We start from the raw sequence: 16,816 nt of genomic DNA, 5'->3' as shown, positions 1-16,816 counted from the left end.
TGCACTGTGCTTATGCCTTCTGTGGTGCCACCCCGGGTTATGAGCACAGGAAGGGACCTTCCTTTTGTCACTGGGTGATGTCATTAAATGCAGCTGTTCCCATGCAGAACCAGCACTGCTCATTTAATTTCTGTCACTAGCCAGACTCTTTCTGAACCACCTGAAAGCACCCTGGAAATGCCATAGACACCGTTCAATTCCATGGAACAGCACAGGAAGGGCAAAACCTGGGACAAAACATGGATTACAGCTCGTCTGCAGCTGCTGGAGAAAGCAGAGCAGGTGCCAGCAGAAGTGTTTAGGGGTCTGTTTATTCCAGAAGCACCAACCTCTGTTTGTATGTTCTGTCCATCAGACCAAGGTGTGCCCGTCCTTGCAGTGCTTTGGTCTCCCCATGTGAGTCCTCAAGATCCATCCACCTATCCTGCCCTGCCCCTTCCATTCCCTGCTCCTCCTGTTTCCTCAGGAGATGCAGATTTTGGCACAGCAGTGCCACGTCCTGTCTGTCTACCACCAGCCTTAATGGCTGGGGTGGGGTCAGGGAAAATGTTCTCCTGATTTTCTTTTCCTGTGCCACAGGCAAGTAATTAACTTCCCCACATAAACGAAGAAATACTGTTTCTGCCATTGTGGTTATTCTGTTTCTACAAGTAATCAATCATTTGTATGGATTTGCATAGAAATGGGAGCTTTGCCACTGTAGCCCATCCGAAATTTATAGGGATGAAAACAGGCAGATCCAAAGGCTGATGCTGTTAAACACCCCCCAGGAGATCCATCCTTTGACTGGAACAGGAACCTTTGCTGACTGGCTTTAATTTTTACCATTAAATTCCCCTTTCACGTGGGTCTTACCTGGCTGTGGCCATAATTTTTGTGTCCATCATCACAGAGGCCAAGAGGCTGGGAATAGTGCTGGAGGCCAGGGCAATGGGAGTGGTGGTGAAGGCAGCAGGAGATGGGTTCTGCTCAAAGTCAGCAGCAGAAAACTCAACAACTCAAACACAAGCCAAGAGCAGGAAGAAATGGTTTCCACAGGAGCTCCTCCCTTACATGGAAAGTTTTATCTTTGCTCTGAACTCCCATTTCTAACACAACCCCATATTTAAAACCATCAGAAAAACCAGGTAGGGAATGCAGGTGGGACCGTGCTGGTGCCCTCAAGGCATCACACTCATGCCATGGTGGCAGAAAGGCCTGAGGGCATTTTTGCATCAGTTGAGCCCATCCCCCAGGGACCTGGGCTGCAGTGCTGCTGTTTCCAGCCAGGAGCTGGAGGCTGATCCCCACATGTGGTTCCCCAGAGCTCAGGAAAGCCCCATTGCCCTGGCAGGGCCTTTGTGCCCCCAGGCACCGACTGCCACTGCAGCAGGGCCTGGTGCTGGGCTGGCTTTGCAGCACGCTCCACCTCTGCAGGAACAACTCAGATGAATGTGTAGCAGTCTTGGTTCTGCCCTACATTTTTTTTGCTCCCATTTGATACAAAATGAGCCCAGTCAAAGTTTCCATTTCATTTATGACTGATCTGAAAAAATCCCCTCACCCCATAAAACATCGCACAGCTGTAGTGACCAAGTTAGATTCAATTCTGGCTTTATATTGAGTTGACATGAAGCCAGCTCTCTTCCATACATCATCTGTGATTGCAGTTAAGTATGAAATACTGTTTTAATTCTTACACCAAATGTGGGATTTTCTTTTTCTGAAGAAAAAAAGACATAAAAATGTTAAAGTGGCCCATAAAAATCATTCTATTTTCACACAAAGCGCAACCAAGAGGCGAATAAGTTGGCTAAAATGTCACAAGATCCAGGGAAAAAGTCCTGCTTGTTATTTTTTTGTTGTTAACCTTTGCCTTTGAGTGGAGATGCCTGGGCAGGGTTCCACAGGCTTTGGCATCCAGGGGTTATCCGGGCCCTTATTTCCCTGCACCAGGGTGTCCTTCCACACCTGCATGCACCAAAAGCTGCAGTGTCCCAGATCCCGGCAGGGTGAGCATGCATCCTTGGATGAGTTTGCTTCTCTGCATCCCAGTTCCTTCCTTGGCCAACGCTGGCTGCAAGGGCTCAGTCCCTGGGCCTGAGCCTGGTCCATGGCACACATTGTTCTGTGGCTGCTCCTGGCTCCTGAGCCACTGAGGTGAAGACAGCACAAACACTACAGCACATTATGCGTGCTTTTATATATTTTTTTCTTCACCTGATGCAATAGTTTAATGGTAGTTCTATTAATTAATTTCTTTTAAATTAATCTATTTGATACCAGCTCAAAAAACCCAGCTCAAAAAACCCACCTCACCTTTTAATGTTTGAAGCATTAAAAGAATGAATGTACCTTCAGTGCTGTTGGAATTCATTTTGGGAAGTGCCCATTTAGACAAATTTTTGAAAGCCTGCTACTTACCTGAAAGGTTAAAATTACCTCAGAGTAGCTTTCACAGCTGCAATCTACCTGTATTTTAAAAAGAAATCTATGCTATTTTCCCAAAACTTTATGCTGTCTGCAAAAAGATTTTTAAGAGCTAATCCTGTTTGTTTGCTCAGGTAAATGCTGAAATACAGATTTCTCCTTTAATTGATGGTTACTGCTGGCTTTGAGGTGTTACAGTTTTCCTCCTCCAGCCCAGAGTGGGCACAGTAAAACCTGGTGCAGAAAATCTGCTTTGGATGCACAGTTCATGCCTATGCAATGCTGGACCCTTTGCCTTTGCAGATTTTTTTACCATTTTTCAGTGCTGATCAAGGTATTTGCACACACAGATCCTTTTAACATGAAGAGGAATTTGGTATATAAATCCCATAGGTGACTTTGAAAATACCAACCTGCATTTTACACTAAAAGGAGGGGGGAAAGCCCTGGATTTACAGATGAGTCTGAAGCACTGGGAGTTGCTCTTGTGCTGTCTGGGAGCTGATCCATGTGCTGGCTCCTCCAGCCAGGTCACTTCAAGGCTGTGTGAGTGAGCAGAGTGAATAAAGGGTTATGAGTTTGATACCTGTTAATTCCCACTGCAGCAATGCTGGCCAGCAGTCCCTAACCCACAGCTGGGCTAGAAACCCAGTCAAATGGGCAGCAGGTTTTGCAGGGAGCTCCAAGTGCTCTTGGATATGCTCCCAGCTCTGATTTTGGTGCCCTTGGGATCAGAAACAGAGGGGCTGGGTGCACAGGGCTGGGGGAAATGTCCATATGGGGAGGCAGATACCATTACCTAAAGCAGTGGGAAATGCACAGCATGCATTATTTTCTTTGGTGTGCCCAGATATAAGCTTTGCTCCACCATCTCCACGCTGCCTTCCCCGAGTGAGCTGTGCCAAAGGTGTGGCTGTGCCCAGAGCGTGGCTGCCCCAGGGAAGGGAGGGCTGGACATGACCAGAAGCCATCAGACACTGGAAGTGTGGCTGCTCCTTCCCTGGAAGTGTCCAAGGACAGGTTGGATGGGGCTTGGAGCAGCCTGGTCCAGCAGAGCTATCCCTGCCCAGGGCAGAGCGTGGAGCAGGACAAGCTTTAAGGTCCTTTCCAACCCAAACCATTCTGGGATTCTGTGCTCAGTCTTGGCTTGGTCCCCTGTTGTCCAGCTCACCCTACCAGCACAGAAAGTGAAGAGTGGGGTGAGGCTCCACCACTTTCAGCTGCTGCATTTGTCTGTGGAAGGAACACTGTCCCATCTGTCACGGTGAGGGATGGTGTCCAGCTGTCCGCAGAGCTGGGCTCCGTGTGGGCGCCCATGGACGTCACCGCTGCCAAACAAACAGATTTGAAATTGCACCCATAGATCTTCCCTGCACCAAACCAGCCCTGCTGCACTACTTAGTGATGCCTGAAGTTATGTCTCCACATCAAATTAAGTAACTGTGCTATCAATAAGGAGGAGTAATGCCGTGTGTTCCCTTCTGGATGTCTCCCTGTCCCTCATTTGTTTGCTGCTGCTGATTAAGATGGATAAGGAGCCATCAGTATTTCTCTAACTGCAGTGCAAAGGCCTAAATCAGTCTCTGTCACTGGTGCCAGCTCACAATTTAGGGAACTCGAGTGGGATCCTGCATCCATTCGACTGCAAGGCAGCAGAGACTTGGGATTGTCTGAGCAAAGCTGGATGATGTGTGCAGAGAGCCAGGAGGGGATGTGGGGCCTCAGGAGGTCCCTGTCCCACTGGGCTGGCTGGGAGCTGCTGCTGTGTTGTATTTTCTTTATTGTGTGGCTGCATGGCTGGCAAAAATCAGTGGAACAGCTCCCATTGACCTGAACTGAGCTTTTCACCTTCCCCTCACCTTCTCAATGCATTCCTTCTAATGATGGAGGGCTGCTTGGACTGAGCAACTTAGATTTAATTTGGACAAGGATGCTGCAGAGATATATATATATTTTAATGCAGAAATTAAATAACTTTTAGGCATCTTCAGGCACCCAGTAATGTGAATTATGGCTGGAAAATCTCTCCTGTAAATAGGCAGTGCTTGAGAAGGGCTGTTAACATTGACTTCTGAGCAGTGAAAAATGCAGGCAGGATGGAGAAGAGCTGCAGATCAGCTTCAGAGGAGAGGAATTCTTTGGGGCAGTGGTGCACATGACTGAAAGTTCCTGGACATCTAGAAGGCACCAGCAGATGACTCCAGGAGCTGTCAGCCAGAGCCAGCTCTCCCTGGGTGGCTGGGCAGGGTGGCAGAGTGAACCTCCCATGCTGGGGTCACCTCAAGGAGGAGACACTTGTTACTACAGATGGGAGCTACACAGGACAAGGGGGATGGGGTTAAACTGACAGAGTCCAAGGCTTTGTTTTGGAATTTGAAAATATCAACAGCAAGCCGAAAAAAAGGGAACAGAGCAATTCCTGAGCTTTTGGAAAGGTGCTGGAGCCACCACTGACCACTGGAGGGAGAGAGGTCTAATTTGTGGCACTCAGGCTGGCATGGGTTGGCAGATTCAGTTCTTAGTGCCTCCTGCAAATGGAGCAGCATGCAGATTTTATTGAGGGGGCAGCTGAGGCAGTGATGCAGTCTGTGCACCACAGCAGAGCTCACTGCTGCCTGAGAAGCAGCTTCCAGGCTTGATGGGGATGGGGCCACTGACCTGAAGCAGTCCCGTTTGCAGCCCTGCAGGAGTCTCTGTGGTGGCTGGGTGATGATGGACTGTTGAGTCCAGGGGGTTCTTTTCTCCTGGTGATTGTCCTGGGAGGAACTGTGTCCTTTGCAGCCTGGGGGCATGGACACCCCTGCCACAGCACAGCGCTGTCCCTCCTGCCACCACTGAGCAGTGGCAGACGTGGGGTTCCTGGGGTGGGAGCTCACTGCCCCACACCCTGGGATCATGGCAGCCTCAGGCTTCAGCCATGCCCCAGCCAGATCTCCAGCTCTGGCCTCCTTCTAACACAAGAAAGCTCAGAGGTTGTTTTCTTTGGGTGGGGTTCTCAGCTGCCCCTGCAGAGTGTCACCAAATTTAATTTTCAGCAGGGCAGAGCTCAGCATCACCAGCTGATTTCTTTATGTCTCACCTCCTGCTTCTCCTGCTGCCTCCTTTCCCCAGCGAGACGGGGCTGGCACTCTGCATAGCAGAGTGGAAACAGGACTTCTTCCCTCCCCAGCTCCTTAATTAAAGCCACAAATTGAGCTCTTGCAATCTGAAGTGATCACATAAATAGCATTGCCAGAGCTACATGAACATTTGAAAAGATCCTGCAGGATCAGCAGAGAGGAGAGGTGTTATCCTCCAGAAATGGCAGCCATCATTAAAAACAAGACGATGGTTTTCCCTCCTTTCTGAGTGCAGAGTTCAGCCCAGACGTGGAAAAAATCCCAGGATGCAGGCACAGGCAATTTCTTGCCTCTGTGACAGAGCCTGGGGATTCTGTTGTGTTTTTCCTCTTTTTCTGTTAGAGATCCACGAGCATCCTTGTGTGGATTCCAAGTGTCATCCTCATTTGTTCCCTGATTCAGTCCCAGACACCAGTGCTGGAATCTGGATGGTTTGTGGTGTGGGATGGTCATGGTGAAGCCTGGGAGACGCCTGTTTTTATGGAAACATGCAGAGGAAAATCTGCCTTCCCACTGGGAAGAGACTTGGCCATGCTCAGCAGAAACACCTCCCCAGGCAGAACACACTGCCAGCAGCAAAGCCCCATGCCCAGTTGTGTTCATGGTGGAGCTCCAAAAGCAAACCCACTGAGCCTCATTCAGCTGAGTGAGCATCCAGGGGGATGTTCCAGGATGTCTCCATTCCTGAACACTGTCAGGAAACAGCACAGCTTTGCACTTATCCCTTGTAGCTTCAATAGTGGGGCACACCACCTGGGAGCCTGAGGGACGGCTGCTCAATTGAGCTGCTGTTTAGCACTGCCTTAACTGGGCAGATAAGTGTAGCCATCAGCACCTCTCTCCCTCCTTGATGGAATCCATTGACTGAATGAGCTAAATTCTCCTGGAGTCAGCTTTAATATTTCCTAAAGGCATGGGGAGGCTCTCAAAGTGGCAGGAGACATGTTTTACTGAGGGGAAGCCTCTGCTCTTGCTGGAATCAGAGGCTGCACAATGAGATGCTCTGGTGGAGACTGTGAGCTGTGTCTGGGGCAAGATGCTATTCAGGGCACATCTGAATATCACAGTTGGCCTGAAGTGATCCGTGCTTGCTGTTTGATTAACATTTGATTTCCTTTTATTGCTTCTCTGCACACACAGAGCTAAATCAGAGCTGCTGAGTTCAGTAAAACCCATCTGAGGAGTCCCAGGGAGCTGGGGGGACCCTGCTGATCTCACAGAGTGGCTCCAAGGCATCAGCTCGTGGTGCTGGAGAGAGCCTGGCCCCTGAATTCCCTCTGGAACAGGGCTGCAGTGGAGCAGGGTCAGCACCCAAGTACTGGTCTTCAGCAGATGGCTGCAGAATTTTCCATCATTCTCCCCAAACCACAAACCAAATATGATTTTTTTTACATCTCTCCCATCAAACTAGCATCTGAATGTCCCTAATACATCTCCATAAAAATCTTCACAGCTGTTCTAGCAAACAGCCTGGAGTGCTGCTGGCTTTTATGAGTATTAACTATGTTAAGCAAAGCAAATCTCACTATTACACTGTCTGTGGGAGCAGCAAACCTCTCCCATCAGTCTCCCTGAGCAAGGAAAAGGGTGATTAGTGTCCTGTTATCATCACAGTCGTGGTTTAAGATGCTTTTGCCGAGAGCAGGACAAGAGCCCTTGCCCCGGGCAGCTTCTTGTTCCTGCTGCTATCATCCTAAGTAACCTGATGTTCTTGACATGTCATCAAATATTTCTGAGCAGTGTCCTCCTTTGAATGATAATTAAAAAACCCATGGTGCTGTTCTGTGTCATTCCTTGGGGTTTGGCAGACCCTGCTCTCATCCAGCTCCTCCAGGCAGCCACGGTGGGAAAGGGCCAGTCCTCAGCAATGCTGGGTTGGGGCCCTGAGCTTTGAAATGTTGGGAGGGAAAATTAATATTAGAGAATTTAGAAGAGTCTGTTGAGCTCTAATGCACAGGGAAAAAACCCAAACAGGGCTTGATTTCCTGCTGTGGCTTTAAGGGCTGCAGTCCCTCCAGGGCACATGGCCCAGCCATGCACATCCCCAGGTGCTGGAGGTTATCTCCACCAGTAGCTGCCAGCTCCATAAATCCCCACGTTTCTGGAAAGCTCCCTGGTGACTTATGCTCCTGCCAAGCAGCATTTTCTGTGCCATGGCACATGTGCACCTGAATTCCAGCACTCTCTGAGTGCCTCTTCCTCACACCTTCACTTCAGGTGCAATGCTCACTGCATCCCAGTTTGGACAAACAGGACCCAGTTTTCCATGGGAATGTGGGAGAAGTTAAATGGGGGAGAAAAAGCAAGCAGAAGGGGAGAGGCTGGCTGGTAGTGATTGTGCTGGAAAACTGGATTTCAGGCAGTGGGAATTGAAGTTGAATTATCACACACGCAGTGTGGAACTTTTGCCTTCTGTTTGTTAGAAATTCATGTTTCTGTAGGGATGGGGGATAGCAGTGGCAGAGGGATGCAATAAAGCTCTGTCCAGCTCACTGGGTGAGCAAAAGAAACCATTTCACTCAGGCAATGCAGAAGGGGCTATTTTGGGAGTGCTGGGAAAGAAAAGGCCCAGAGCAGTGGCAGTGCTGGCCCAAATTAAAAGTACTGAAGTCTGTCTGGAGAGAGGCAGAACATCCCACAGGAGGACACATGTCAGCGGAGCCCTGGGTCATGTTTTCCTCCATTTTGCTAAAAGCCAAGAAGAAAGAAAACAAACCCAATTGCTGTGATTTCCCCCTGAGTTCAGCCTCTGGCTGCAGCTCCCTGGGCAGCCCAGGGGTGCTCAGTGCTGCTGCAGTGGGGCAGTGCCTGGGATTTACCCACCACAGCTGTCATTCTCCCCCTTTGGGATGGGGGCAGTATCCCAAAGATCTTCTTTCTGTAAGACACAGAGATGTTTGGCAGGTCCTTCCAGGCTCAACAGGGATCAGAGGGGCAGATCATTGGTGTTTAATTACAGAGGGGCAGATCATTAGTGTTCAATTACAGATTTGCAGAGTTGCCCCATGTCCCCAGAATAAGGGATCCCCTCTCCAGTGGGAACCTCAGATGTGCAGGTGATGTTTTAGCACATCCCCCTCATCCATCTCATCTTTGCTTCAGTGTCTGCTTTCTGCTCCTCCCTGCTCTAGGGCATTAATGAATGGTATTTATTATTTTATTTCCATATGACCTGCTGGGGAAGCTCAGGAGGGAGAAGTGACCTGGGGCTGCTGGGAGGAGAAAGGGCAGCCAAGGAATGGACAGATAAGCAGGATGAAGGAAAAATAACCTTTTCCCAGTTGGCAGCACCCATCAGCCAGTCCCAACCCCATCACCCTTGGCTCACCATGGTCCCTGCACCACTGAGGTGCCAAAGTCCCATGAGGGAGGTGTTGGGCCCCCAAAGCCTGTCTGGGAGGCAAAGCTGACTCACCTGAGTGAGCCAACCCTGCTGGCTCCCTCAGTGCCAGCCTCCCAGAATGGGCTGGCAGTGCTGTAAATCCAGACAAAGCTGTGTCTGGAGACATGTGTGGGTGTGGAGGCAGCACTGGCCTCTCAAATGAGTTGCTTAGCAGGCAGGGCAGCAAGAGGGAAGATGATCTTCCCCTTTCCTTGCCACCTGAATCTCCAGGAGCTTTTTTGTTTATATTACAATGAAAAGGAGGGGGTTTTACCATGGGAGTGCAGAGCAGGCCATGTTTGAAGGGGCCTTTAATGAAGGCAGGAGGCTGCTGAAACACAAGGAACACTCAGGCACCCTGAACTGTCTGGCTAAGCCCAGCCCTGCCAGACTCATGGCCTGTTCAACAAAGGGCCCTGAGGAGCACCTCACTGACCCAGGGCACTCATGAACAGCCCTCTGGCACCCTGGCACTGGGCTGGCTACAGCTCAGCCTGTTTCCAGCCTTGTAAGGGACCCCATTTCCCTTGCCCAGCCTTAAGCCTAAGCCTAAAGGAACAACTTGCCCATAACTCCATGTCTGTACACGCTCTCACCTTTGGAATGCACCTCATGCACTGGAGGCAGAGATTAAAACTGGTGGCCAGTCAAGGGGTGACATTTCAGAGCAGCACTCGAGCCACGAAACACTTTTCAAATGTCTTTATGCTTCCTCCATGCCACCAGTGTGACTGCCTTGAATTTTCTGTGTGGCTCCGACATTAATTCCTGGCACTAAGCACTGAAGAGGAGAGATCTTGCAGGGGGACAATGGGCAGTGGATATTTGTGGGGCTTTTATGAGGAGGAGGAAAGGGCTTTAAGATTCCTTCCTACCCAGCCATTCTGTGACTGGGAAATAAGATCCTTGCTGACTTGCTGCTCAGCTTTGATACTGTGTTATAAAGAATAAAAAATAAATTAAAAAACACCCAAAGCAATAATAAGCAGATTAAAGGAATTACCCTTGAGGAGAATAACCAAGATTTTATCAGAAAGCTAATTGGAGAGGTGATGTAAGAAATAATTTTTGGTTAATAGCTCCAAGCTGGTGGAGGTCCTTGGGGTTACCTGGTGTTGGTGCATGGCTGCCAATGGCCCCAGGGGATGGACTGGCTCTGGTCCCTGCAGCCTTTCCAGACTGGAGCAGGGAAGGCTGGGCTGTGCCCTCATGGTCTTGTCCATCCTGCAGCCAAAATTTGAGAAAGAGGTACTAAATTAGTGGTCAGCCAAGTAGAAAAAGCTGACTGCCAATGCCATTTGTTCAGGACACAGAAAGGAAAGTTTTGAGGCCTTTATTTTCCCCTTTAGTGCCTGAGTGCAACCAAAATATGAGAAGGAATTGCTGTGGGTCCGGGGCTGGGCACTGAGCAAGGTGGGAGCATTGCTGCAGACATCAGCAGTGCTGATATCTCATGGCCAGAGCACAGCAAGGGGCTGGCCCTGGGTCCCTGCCTGTCCCAGGCTCAGGGCACAGCACTGCCCCATGCAAACACAGAGTATTTATCCTGTTCCCCATGGATCCCTGCCTGTCCCAGGCTCAGGGCACAGCACTGCCCCATGCAAACACAGAGCATTTATCCTGTTCCCACCGTTTGTTTCCACAGGTCCCAACTGCTTTGCGGGCACCACCATCATTCCCGCGGGCATCGAGGTGAAGGTGGACGACTGCAACATCTGCCACTGCCACAACGGGGACTGGTGGAAGCCAGCACAGTGCTCCAAGCGCGAGTGCCAGGGCAAGCAGGCTCTGTAGCAGCCCCTGGCCAGCAACCTGCTCACGGTGATGGTGATGATGGTGATGATGAAGGAATGGCCTCGATGCTACCCACGTGTCCGACCTCCTGCCAGCTGCAAGCCCATTGTGGGTGCCACGTGAGCAGAGCTGGGTCCCTGTGGGGCAGGGTGTCCCCGTGTCCCCTGCAGCTCCTGTCCCTCTGTACACACTCTGTTCCCAGGTGTCTGCTCTGCTCTGGGAGTCACTGGAGCTGGCAGGGGAGGACAGCAGGAAAACAGCCCACACATGGTCCTGGCCTGGCAAGGCACCGATGGAGTCACTGCTCTCACTTCCTGCAGTGTGGATCCTGGGGTTTTTCACAGTTATTTATTTGAAGGTTTTTTTGCTATTGTGGGTTTTTTTTAAGTCTCTTCCTAAGCTGGGATCATCGGGACAATACAGCTGCAAGTGGAGCAAGAGGTGGAGCATTTGGATTGTGTCTGTAAGTGCAGGTAGCACTAAGGACAGCAGGGAGGTAGAAATTACAAAGGATGGGGGGATTAAAAAAATCCCAACTGGAATGTAACCTGCAGCAGGACTGAGGTAGATGCACAGGTATAGACTGGACAGCCATGACACAAAGCTGTATCTGTGTAACACTTTCTCCACTGAGTGGGGACAATAAAGTTGAAGACACCTACACAGTCAATGCGACCTTGATGGGAGCAGGGCCCACAGCAGCTGCATGGGCAGGCTGGGGCAGCCATCCAAGTGCTCCATGAAAGCAAAATCTTACATGGCTTGTATGTGTGATTCTTGGCTTGGGCATCAGTGGTGGAGCAGAGGGAAGAGGGCCCAGTCTGTCCCTGGTTCCTGAGCTGAGCATGTGCTCACCTGCCTTGTCCCATCCCCAGGCTGCTCTCACTGGAGCACTCAGAGTTTCACTGCCTTCAGTGAGAGCAGGTGACAATTAAAATATGGGATCACCCCACTCTGGAGGTGCCCAAGCATGTCCCATGGCTGTGGCAGCACTAAACTGGCTCACTGGCAGGTGAGACCCTTTGCTGCAGAGGGAGGGAGCACCCCCACAGCTGGGGACAGAGCCAGCCATGGAGCAGCAGGGCAGGCCTGGCCTCCTGTGAGGGCTGTCCCTCGAAAGCAGCTGCTTTCTGTGCCTGCCTGCCAGGAGCACAGCTCCCCAGCAGCCAAGGGATTCCAGCACTGGTACCTCCTCCTTTCTCAGGCTGCAGCTCCCTGGCAATACTGTGAAAGAAAGGCCACCAATGTCACCTCCCTGCCTGCCTGGCCAGGCGAGCACAGGGGCCTTTCCCATCTCTGTCCACGCTTGGTTCCCTGCTTTTTGGTCAGTGCCATCCATGGGGGTGGTGCTCCTTCTGTTCACAGTTCAGGCTCCAATCCAGCTGCTCTCAGTGACGGCAGCAAATCCTCCCCACAGCATCCTCACTGAAGCAGATCAGCACATCAGGCTCACTTCATACCCACTAATTAATGCCTTTATACTTCCATTTCTCCCCATGTTGGTGTTTTCCTGGAGGGCAGGGGTGGGAGGAGCTCTCAGCACAGCAGTGCTGTCCTGTGGCTGAGCACTGGCTCCCTGCAGGCCCAGCTGGTACCATTCCAGACATCATCACCACATCTCTCTGTAAGCTGTTGCCTGTCAATGACTATCCAGTTTCAAAACTTACAAACAATAGTGTGCCTGAAACTAGTGAGAAAAAAAAAAATCTGTACAAATGGGAGGGAGGGGTCCTAAAAACAATATTTGATGTGTAAAAGACTATATTATTAAAAAATTATTTTGTTAAATATAAAGTGTGTGAACCAGCAAAACAACCCCAAAATTACATATTTGTGGTGTATTTTACTCAGCTGCTCATCAGCTCCTCAAGCTCCCAATTCCCCATCTCACCCCTTGCTCCAGTTCCTGCCTCTTCCTAGTGTTGGTGAGCACAGCTGGGGTGGGAGGAGCAGGTGGGGAGCCTGGGAGTAGCCATGAGAATGCCATGGATGGGATGGGTTGCTCAGGGAGTGTCTCAGCAGTAACTCACTAAACCAGTTTTGCTTTGCCAAACCAAGATTCCCATTTGTGGAGCTGCCATGGACCAACACAGCTCCCAGGCTCTCACTTCAACCTCCATCTGCTTTTTTATTACTTTTGCTGGTACCATTTTATATTTGATACCATTTCCTGAACATGGAAATTTGCTTTCAGTTCACAAACTCCTTTTGGTACCTCCAGATGCATCATTATTTACACTGATTAGTAGTTACTCTAATTAATTACAGCTTAATTACTGTAGTTAATGTTTGTACAGTGCTTGGAACAAGTACAGCACTATACGTGCCACATATTATTATTTTCTTCATTATTAATTAAGCACCATCTCCATTCCATGCTGTGCTACTTCATTATTTCCCAAGGAGTCACAGTAGCACCCTTGTTCCCACCCAGGAGTACTTTGGTCCCAGCTGCCAGGGGGATGCTGCAGTGCTGGGTTGGCATGGGAAGAGCAGAGGGATTGCTAAGGAACATGGCAATGCTCAGGATTTTGTCCTTCTCTCTGTGGAAAAAAAGGGAAGAGGCAGCAGATGGAGGGGGACCCCTTGGCCCAAGGACCCCACACAGGGGCAGGAGCATGCTCTGGGTCACAGGAGGGAAAGCCCTGCAGATCCATCATGGAAGTGTCTGCAAGGGCTCTGTGGCTCAGGCTGCAGAAGGGAAAGTGATTCCCCCAAACCCAGCGGTGTCAGACAGTCCCACTGAGGGATCCCACAAGGAGAAGGGAAAAGCACTGATCGTTTTCTAGGAAACTTCCACTGTTTATGTGGAAGAGTTGCCAGCCACAGGTGGGCAGTGCCCCCACAGCACTGGGGTGCCTGTAGCCCCAAAAACCATTGCCAGGGTGGGACCAGAACTGAATTCCCATCAGGCACTCTCCAGCTACACCACAGAATGTCATTCTCATCCCAATCTCCTTCCTTTTTTTTTTTTTTTTTTCTCCCCAATGTTGTAGTTAATTTCTTTCTTTAATTAATCACAGCTCTGGGCCAGCCAGAGCCATTAACTACTCTTCTCATTTAGACCTTTCAGAGATGCAGTTGCAGATGCAATTTAATTTGTTGACCCATGATCGATAGCAATTAATACCATCTCCTTAATCTTGTTGAAAGGTTCATCTTGGGCTTCCAGAGGCTGCCAGCTGAAGGGAAAGGTGCCTGGTACATGTGTTATCAGATGGGAGAGCACAACCCCCTGTGGGCACCATCCTCCCCATGCCCCCAGGCTGACACTCCTGAAAATGCATCAGGTATTTGTGGGAGATGGAGGAGAGAAGGTGGATAAAGGTGAGGGAAGATGCTGAGGAACAAAGAAGAGCAGAGGGTTTGGTAGGGCAGAAAGTAGGGGAAGGTAGAGGTGATGGGTTGGAAAAATGAGGGGAGATAGCAACAGTACAGCCTAGCAGATGTGGCTGGAACAGGGAGCCAAAAGGACTCAAACTGGAGCAAAAGAGCAGGTCAGAGAGTGGACAGCTCAGAGGCAACACCTGCAGCAGGAGCTGTGTGAATTTTAACAACAGTGAATTTTGCAGAAGAAACAGACCCAGAGTTAGGGAAAGTCCTTCCTTAGGGTTCTCACATCCAAACCCTGCTGATGTGATGCCATTTTTGCCCCCCCAAATGCAGCAGCTGTGTACAATTCCCTCCTCCTTCTCCTAGCAGTGGGGAAGCCCATCCCAGGAGCATCACCTTTCCCTGTCCTCATTAATATCCCATTAGTCAAGATTGTTTTATAATTACAGAATTATTTCCTGCACACCCCAGGGGGAATGACTCAGCTCCGGAGCACAGCAGGGCAATGTCCTTCTCCCCCAGGAAGCTGCAAAACACACTCCAAACCAGGCTGAGCCTGGCAAAATCCCCACCTTGGGGTACTCTCCATCCCAGCAGGGCTCCTGAGGCAGCAGCACACCATGGCTCCAGTGGCACACACTGAGCTGAGTGCCCTGGTGACCATCCCTGGAGAACAGACCCACTGCAGCCACAGCTCTGCTAGAGGTAAAAGCAAAGAGCAAATCCCAGCATTCCAGTGCAGCAAAAGCAATAAAGTGTTTCTCTTTGGTGCTTGTTAAAGGGGAAAGAGGGCCCATGTGGATACAGGGCAAATGAATGCCCTTTACACAGCAAAAGGACATGGGTTTGCAACAGCAAGTCAATAGAGAAAATGAAAAATTTATCAAGAATCCAGCTTCCTTATGGTGTGGAAGCTTAGCTTTTAAAACACAGGGGATGGAAGGCATGGAAAGGAATTACCTGTATTTATATATTTAGGATCATAGAATGAGTTGGGTTGGAACCTTTCAAGGGCCATCTAATATACCACATGGAATATTAAATGGTATATACACCATATGGTAAATTATATACCATAACATACCATTTGTACTTGCAGATAGATTACCTTTTTTATTTTTTTTAAGAGAAATTATCATCTTTTTACCATGACTAAGTTCAGTACCTAAAAAAGCTCTGCTCTCAGAAGATGCCAACTGTCCAGGTTTAGAGCAAATTTGGGGAAGAATCCCCCCAAAGGAGCTCTGGTGGGAAAAGCAGATCCAATCGGCCCCTCCCCCCAACTGGTCCGGGAGGAAAGAAAAATACCTCCTTGGAGAAAGGTGGAAAAAAAACCCTGTTTATTAAACAATAAGACCAAAACAGTATCAAAACAATGAGACCCCTTGCCACTCTAAAAGAGATGACAAACTGAGAAAACCCCGGGTTCAAGCAGCAGCTCACTCAGTCTCTGATCAGTCTCTCAGTGCTGGAATTGTCGCAGGCCAGGGCCGGCCCGGTGGGCCACAGCTGCAGCTGCCGGTGCTCTCCTGGGTGTTCAGTCCAGAGCAGTTCCAAGAGGTCCAAAGAAAAGGGAAAAAAAAACAGTCCAGGGAACTTCTTTGCCCCAGCTAGCTAACACTAACTAAAAAGCAAAAGAAGAGCTCTCTGTCCCGCTGTCTGTCCGCAGACAACACAGTCAGGAGCAGGAATGTGGAGGAGTGAGTGCAGTGTCTGAAAACAAACTGCGCGCTTCTTCTCTCTCCCCCTTCACTCTCTGTAACACTCTTAAAGGTACAAAACTTATTATTATTCAACATAAACAGAATGAGACGATTGGGGATAAAAGCATCATATAGTCAACCCAGGACATTCCACCCCTTATCCCCATATCGTCTGCTTACTACTAAAACTAATATAAATTCTAACTCTACAAGTACATACATGATACATCCATTATACAACTATACACAGACAATGGTAATAACATTCAGGAAACAGTGATATTTATACAGGTTTTATCCAACAATCAGGTCTCCCTGAGGTACACATCGTGTTCTTCCATCTTTTTGCATTATCCACCACGTGCAACCTGGTCCCTGAGCAAAGACAACCCCACGAATGGGTTTGTCTGTATCTGAGGCAGGATTAATCCAAACTGTCTTCCCTAATAAACCTCTGACATGTACCACTGGGACTTTGTCTCCATCTACTCTCTGCAAAGGCTCAGATTGGGCAGGGCCCACTCGGTTAGTAGAGCCTCAGGTGTTAACTAACCAGGTGGCTTTTGCCAGATGCTGATCCCAGTTCTTGAAAGATCCCCCACCTAATGCTTTCAATGTGGTTTTTAACAGTCCATTGTACCTCTCCACTTTGCCTGCAGCTGGTGCATGGTAGGGGATATGGTACACCCACTCAATGCCATGTTCCCTAGCCCAGGTGTTGACAAGGCTGTTCTTGAAATGAGTCCCATTGTCTGACTCAATCCTCTCAGGGGTGCCATGTCTCCACAGAACTTGCTTTTCCAGGCCCAGGATGGTGTTCCGGGCTGTAGCATGAGGCACAGGGTAGGTTTCCAGCCATCCAGTGGTGGCCTCCACCATGGTCAGCACGTAGCGCTTGCCCTGGCGTGTCTGGGGCAGTGTGATGTAGTCAATCTGCCAGGCCTCCCCATACTTGTACTTGGACCACCGCCCACCGTACCAGAGGGGTTTCACTCGCTTGGCCTGCTTGGTGGCAGCGCACGTCTCACAGTCATGGATAACCTGAGAGATACTGTCCATGGTTAGATCCACCCCTC

At 49.7% G+C, this 16,816-nt stretch overlaps 1 protein-coding gene across 3 annotated transcripts in view; it reads left to right on the top strand.

Moving 5' to 3' along the window:
- Nucleotides 1–12,450, top strand: part of VWC2L (von Willebrand factor C domain containing 2 like) — a 45,287-nt gene extending 32,837 nt beyond the window's left edge. For 2 of the 3 annotated variants that reach the window (XM_074548037.1, XM_005486880.3), the window contains one exon: nucleotides 10,556–12,450. In XM_074548037.1, the coding sequence (XP_074404138.1) occupies nucleotides 10,556–10,606 (51 nt within the window). In that variant the 3' untranslated portion in view covers nucleotides 10,607–12,450. The remainder of the gene's footprint in view (nucleotides 1–10,555) is intronic. The other variant, XR_003380347.2, reaches the window with a different exon arrangement.
- Nucleotides 12,451–16,816: the final 4,366 nt, after the last annotated feature.

Source organism: Zonotrichia albicollis, chromosome 10 (genome assembly GCF_047830755.1).
Source record: "Zonotrichia albicollis isolate bZonAlb1 chromosome 10, bZonAlb1.hap1, whole genome shotgun sequence".
NCBI classification, from domain to species: Eukaryota; Metazoa; Chordata; class Aves; order Passeriformes; family Passerellidae; genus Zonotrichia; species Zonotrichia albicollis.
The sequence above is the reverse complement of the archived record's forward strand: the minus strand, read 5'-3'. Positions and strand labels throughout refer to the sequence as shown.